We start from the raw sequence: 6157 nt of genomic DNA, 5'->3' as shown, positions 1-6157 counted from the left end.
TAGACGACGTATTCCCCGACACGCTGTATTCACTTACTGTTTAAACTATTTTTCAGTTTAGTAGGGGTGCATAGGCCTACCACTCAAAACCAACACGAAAAAACATAGTAATGTTCCCTCAGCATTTAGTTCAACATGTCACGTAACGTTATTCTAAGGTACCGTCTTACATGCTGGATTTTTTCTTCGGTAGCCAGTAAATAAACCCACTGAGGGCAACATTATTGTTCATATTTTGCACAATGTTTAGTAATGACAGTAGGCTAGTAGTGGTCATAGTGAGTGAAAATGTGATGCACATTGTGTTATGTATCTGGAATTGTTCATTAGCTGTGTAAAGTTACATGTGTTATCTGTAAAAGCTGAATTTGACACAGTAGTAAAACAGATTTCATTCTGATCCAAAGACTCTTTCTGTGAAATAAAGAACACTAACAGATTATACACTGGACACTATCCCTAATCGAGCAGCCCTAATTAAGAGTATTGTAACTGTGTTTTCATTTTGAAGCCTTGAATTTGTGTTTTGGGAATTTGAGGCACAGTGAACAAGGATTAATTAACTCTTAGTGTAGCTACATCTTTAAGGTTTGTTTGCAGATATGTATGATGCTGCATACCTCCCCGATGTCTCCCTGCACCACACGAATAGGATCTACCAAGATGTCTCTGGCCAGTCTCTCTATCTTCTTTCGGAAAGTTGCGCTAAACAAAAGGGCTGAGAAGTAAATTGAGAATTATAAAAAAATAGCTCTGAAGCCTTGCCACCTATGACAATGAAACACTTAATACTTAAGGAAACCTACTTACTCTGTCTGTCTGGGCGGACATGGCTAGCAACAGATCTAACCTGATATTCTGAAAGGGAAAAGAGAAATAAGCTGCAGTGCACAAAACAGGTTTAAACATCTCTGACACAGCACCGATGATGCCAACCCACCAAAGCCCATATCAAACATGCGATCTGCCTCATCAAACACCAGGTATGACACTCTCTGCAGGGAAGTGGCCTTCTTCTTAACGTGGTCAATCAGACGACCCTGTGAAAACACACAGAAACAGTAAATATCTAATTTGTTGCAGCAGTGGAGTGGGAATTTTATTCTTAGAAGGGAGGCCAAAGACAAAAGCTGGTTGTCCCTTCTCTTACCGGAGTGCACACCACAATCTCTGCTCCCTCCTGCAGAGCTTTGGCCTGCTCCCACATGCTGCCTCCTCCATAAACCGCCACAGAACGCAAAGAGTAGGCTTTCCCAAAACGCTTACATTCTGCATGGATCTGGCAATGTGACACACATCAGTGGAACAACTCGCTTAATAATATTACTTTAACACTACAGCAAATATCCTCTATACGTTCACAAGGTCTGACTCAGTCCTTTCCCATTTCTCACCTGCTGACAAAGTTCTCTGGTGGGACACACAATGACCGCAATAGGCCCTTCTCCTGCCTCCAGCTCCTTTTGGTCCATGATGTGGACCAGCATGGGCCAGATAAAAGCTGCAGTTTTTCCACTGCCAGTTTTTGCAATACCAATCATGTCACGTCCAGACAGAGCTATGGGCACACCCTAAAATCCAGATTGAGAACAAAAACAACAAAGATTCTTCATGAAATCATTAAAAAAACATTTGATATTAAACCATGTTACAACATTATGGAAGTATTGTACTGCTGGAAAGAGGGTATTTTCAGTAACCTAGGCTGTCTATGCAGTAGACCCTTTTACTCTAAAAAGTAGAAAACCTACAACTACCAGAATGCACTGTCCACTGGTGGGTGATGGGCAGGTCACAGAATCGACAGGGCGGTGAGCAACCTTGTCTTATAGGTAAATGGTAAGCTAAAACATGTGTCTGAAAACATTTCAGGCGAGACATAGGCGATTCATTAAAAAATAATTGATTGAAATTTGATTAGAGCTGCCTAGTTTTACCATTTCATCAGGGTTTTTTTTGCCTAGATTTTCGCAATATAGGAATCTGTAAGGAGCCCACTTGCTGTTTCCAAACTCTTATATTTTAGCCAAACAATGCACAGAAATGTCTTTCTAAAAAAACATTTTAGGCAAGAAATATTCAGTACCATAACCAAATGTTGGGTTTATATTTGATCAGCACTGTCTACTTTTAGAGCTTGCTCTGAGTTTGAGAACGAGGGAGAAAGGCAGCGGTCTCTCTCAATCCGCTTCTATAATATTTGTATGTGCACGCGAAAGAACAATCTGTAGTTTGAGCAGCAGCGTCATTTGGCGTTTTTCTGCTGGCCTGTGAGTTGGGAGGTCTGGGCACTGGTAAAATTGAGGGAAGTTTAACATAGTTCATTTACATTTACTACCAACAATATTATGGTACAAAGTTGGTTGAATATTGGCAACACTTCCCTTCAAGATAAACGTGCAGCATTACCTGGCACTGAATCGGTGTGGGCTGAGTGTACTCAGACTTGCGGATTTGGTGCATTAGTTGCTCATCAAAGTTGAAGTGGGCAAAGCTAGTGCAAGGTTTTGGAGGGGCAGCACCAGATACCTGAAAAAGACAAAACGGAGAACAAATTTAAAGACATTTAAAACAATTATGATGATGACATTTTACACATGATCAAGGCTCTCCAAAGAGTAGTAAGTATTGCTACAAAATCTGACTAAAATAACTGAATCAAAGTTCCAATTACTATGACATGCGTATCATTTCAGCCCTATAACATTTATATACTCGTGTGCATGAATCCCAGACTTACCCTTAGGTTCAATTTGTGCCTTAACTCTAACGCTTGGGTTCCATTCAGATTGCTGACTTCTTCATGTTCAATGTAGAAGTTTTTCTCAAAGGGTGGGTAATCAATCTATAGGAAAAACATGACACACGTTAAAGACACAAAATGGTGATCCATTGTTGAGACAACTAAAACTGTCTGTGCTCAATCAGTGTCAACTGTACCTCGGAGTGGTCAATGGGAGGAAGCGGCAAGATTATTTTCTTGGTTGTAGAGGGGATTGGGTTACCGTCACTGTCATAGTCAATGTTTTCATCCTCTTCCTCTAGGGTCAGCCCGGCTGTGGGATTCTCCGCCATGTAGCGAAAGTAGGCTTCCTGCAGAGAGCACAGCATTTCAAGGTAAAATTGAGCCGGCGTGCTGCTTACCACAGCGTCTAGTCACCAGTAACTGACAGGAGACATTCAGCTCAACAGAAGGACAGCTTGCTACTCACAATCTGATATCATCATATGACATTATGAATAAACATGCTTTTTTTTAACACTTTCTAAACAACAAGAATATTCTACACAAGAAAACCAACTCCATCACAATAACCCTAAATGCAACCTGCATGGTCAAATACACTGAAAGGCAGGGGGGCTTTATAACACTAGAGAGGGTAGATTTAGTGAATGTTTGGTCTGAAGACCTCTGATCAACGATGTAGTGGATGAAGAACTTTGGAGGGCTCACTCACTTGTTCATCTTCTTCTTCAATGTCATCACGAATACCCCTGAAATGACAAGCGGAGAAAAAAAAAACTTCCCTGCGGCTCGTTCATACACCCAAGACAGCCCACATCCCATTATGACTAAGGTCAGTGCTTACCTGATGATATTTATTAAGCCAGCAAAACATTGCTGTATGTGCCATGCTTTGTGCCAGAAATAGAAAAGATTTAGATATAATGTCTGCATTTGCCAAATTGCTACTGGTAATTAAGACAATGAATAGTACAGGAGTATACAAATTAACATTATCATTTGAAATTAGTGGGCTTATAATTTTGCTTACAAAATAATAATTCATGTTGGGCAATCATTTTCTTTCCCCTTAAGGTCAAATTGAAATCTAAGCACATACTTAAGGACCTCAGAAGTGACTAAAAATCAAACAAATGAAAATATTTGAGCACATTTGAATCTTACTTGGCTGACTTTTTCTCCTTTTCCTTTTCCTCCAGTTTCCTCATGTCTTTAGCTGCTTGGTCCTGGAGGAGAAAACAAAACAAGGTTGTTAGAGCAAACCGCAGATTAAGCATTTGGAAGCATTTTGTAATTTGCCACTTCTCTGCCGAACTGTAATTCTCTTCTCACCTCAACCTCTGCCATAAAGGCATCCAGTGGGTCATCTTCACTGTCTGACCCACCACCAGACTGCATCTGCTGCCGTGTGGGCGAGTTCTCAGCTGGGATGTACGGAAGATCCACATTGCTGCTGGATTCCTCCTCATCATCTTCAAAATACCTTGTTGAAAATGACAAAGATGCAGTTTTGAAAATGTTTCATACCACAAATCACTTTGTATACTGACAAGGGGTTGAACTAAACTGAAGTGTATACATATGTATGGGAGAGATGTAATACTCACGCATTTTCCTCATCAAAATTAGCTCTTTTTGTCCCTATTTTGTAGAACGATGGGAGCTGCTGGCCCCTCCCATATCCACTTGATCCTGGAACACCTCCAAATGTTGTGTGAGATTTCTGAGGAAGGCTGGGTTCCTCTTTTCGCCCTGCAAGGGAAAAGCCTCCAAACCCAAACCCTCGCTTCACACCCGGACCACCTTTGTTCCAGTTCATGGTTGTGCTGTGAAAACATAGGGCGGAACAAGCCTTTAAGACACCTCTGTTATTACACCAAATCTTGTTTCTCTATTGAAGTTACTACCAATTAAACATGACTTTGCACTTGTCTGAATCATGGAAAAAGCTTGTCAGCTTGTCAACAGTCGGAGCCCCCCAGCGACGTGTTTAGAGTCCACTGCTGTACAAACACAACTTTGTAGCCACTTTCGACTCCAACACCATCATCAAGTTGGCTGACAACACAGTTGTGGTGGTCCTGATCACAGACAACAATGAACAGGCCCACCTGAAAGAAGTAGAGCGCCTGACCTGGTGGTGTCAGGACAGCAACCTACGACTGAATGTCAGCAAGACTAGCAATGATAATGGACTTTGGTTAAAAGCAGGAAAGGAACTTCACTCAGGGTGGACAGCTTCAAGGACCAGAGAGTCTCACCTGTGCGCTGCATACTGTAATGACTCAGGGGTGAGGAAGGCAAGGCAGATACTGTTTCATCACAGGGGAACATCACTGCCTGGAACGGAAACAGCACCGAACAGGACTGCAAGGCCCTGCAGTGTTTTTTCCCCCAACTGAACACACAACAGGCGGGGCCCTACCCTGCCTAAAAGAACATTTAGGCTAGAAGAATCATTAAAATCCAAACCACCTGGGTAACAGTCTTTTCTTCCTGTTGAGGTCGGGAAGAAGGTACTGGATGCACCAGGCCACACTGAGAAGCTCAGGACACTATGATCTTAAATGAGGACCCTGCCCTCATACCAGCAATTTATCCAAACGTAATTTCAGTTTTTCTTTATAGTTACTGTTATATTCAAAATATTAAAGACAGAATGAAAGAGTGTTGGAGGAAAGGTAGTATATGTAGTATTAAAAAAAAGTTCTCAGCAACAAATACAAATTGTTTCTAATAAACGTATACTGCAAAACATTAATTTATCATATAAAACGCGTAATTTGCCATTTTGGGAGACGCAAAATGCAGGAAAGCCTGCAAGAATTCCAATAAGAAAAAGTAAGACTGACAATGTGTTTGTGTGTAATGATCACTGCTACTGGAAAAATATGGAAGTTGGGATAAATTTGCAGACAGATTGCTGTGGTGTCGCTTTACTCAACAGGTCCTGCCTGACACCTGGCACAGGGTTGCCACTGACGTGCCAGTGTCACTCAGAGGTTCTTGGCCTTGCTGACTTCATCACTCACTGACAGAGTTTTGTGTTGTAGAGCTGGTCCCATGGTCCAGCCCAAAAAAACACAACAGTGTGGCATTCTGATTTCTGGTTATCCACGATATTGATTTAAGTCTAAAATAAATGAATCCGCAAAATAAGAGACTTTTCCTCCCTTAAAGGTCCCATGACATGGTGCTTCTTGGATGGTTTTATATAGACCTTAGTGGTCCCCTAATACTGTATAAATGGTGCAAAATTATAGCCAATAGAGCCAGACCCACAATGAGCTTTCCTCAGTATTTGCCATTTCTGAGTCTGTAGCTTTAGAGGAGGAGGAACGGGGAGGGGGGGCAAGGTGGAGGCTGGGCGTGTGGCCTTGACAAACTGCCACTTTGCTCGTTTGAAAGCCA

General features: G+C 41.8%; 1 protein-coding gene across 2 annotated transcripts in view; it reads right to left on the bottom strand.

Annotated features, from left to right (window-relative positions):
* Nucleotides 1–6157, bottom strand: part of ddx42 (DEAD (Asp-Glu-Ala-Asp) box helicase 42) — an 11178-nt gene that overhangs the window by 3741 nt on the left and 1280 nt on the right. Inside the window, exons 2-13 of one of the 2 annotated variants that reach the window (XM_032537011.1) lie at nt 4354–4572; nt 4079–4229; nt 3911–3972; nt 3459–3495; nt 2941–3093; nt 2741–2845; nt 2410–2529; nt 1395–1571; nt 1151–1279; nt 941–1040; nt 811–858; nt 621–718 (exon numbers count right to left, since the gene is read on the bottom strand). In XM_032537011.1, the coding sequence (XP_032392902.1) occupies nt 621–718; nt 811–858; nt 941–1040; nt 1151–1279; nt 1395–1571; nt 2410–2529; nt 2741–2845; nt 2941–3093; nt 3459–3495; nt 3911–3972; nt 4079–4229; nt 4354–4565 (1392 nt within the window). In that variant the 5' untranslated portion in view covers nt 4566–4572. Of the gene's footprint in view, nt 1–620; nt 719–810; nt 859–940; nt 1041–1150; nt 1280–1394; nt 1572–2409; nt 2530–2740; nt 2846–2940; nt 3094–3458; nt 3496–3910; nt 3973–4078; nt 4230–4353; nt 4573–6157 lie in introns of those variants that run through there. The other variant, XM_032537014.1, reaches the window with a different exon arrangement.

Source organism: Etheostoma spectabile, chromosome 15, assembly GCF_008692095.1.
Source record: "Etheostoma spectabile isolate EspeVRDwgs_2016 chromosome 15, UIUC_Espe_1.0, whole genome shotgun sequence".
In the NCBI taxonomy this organism is placed as follows: Eukaryota; Metazoa; Chordata; class Actinopteri; order Perciformes; family Percidae; genus Etheostoma; species Etheostoma spectabile.
The sequence above is the reverse complement of the archived record's forward strand: the minus strand, read 5'-3'. Positions and strand labels throughout refer to the sequence as shown.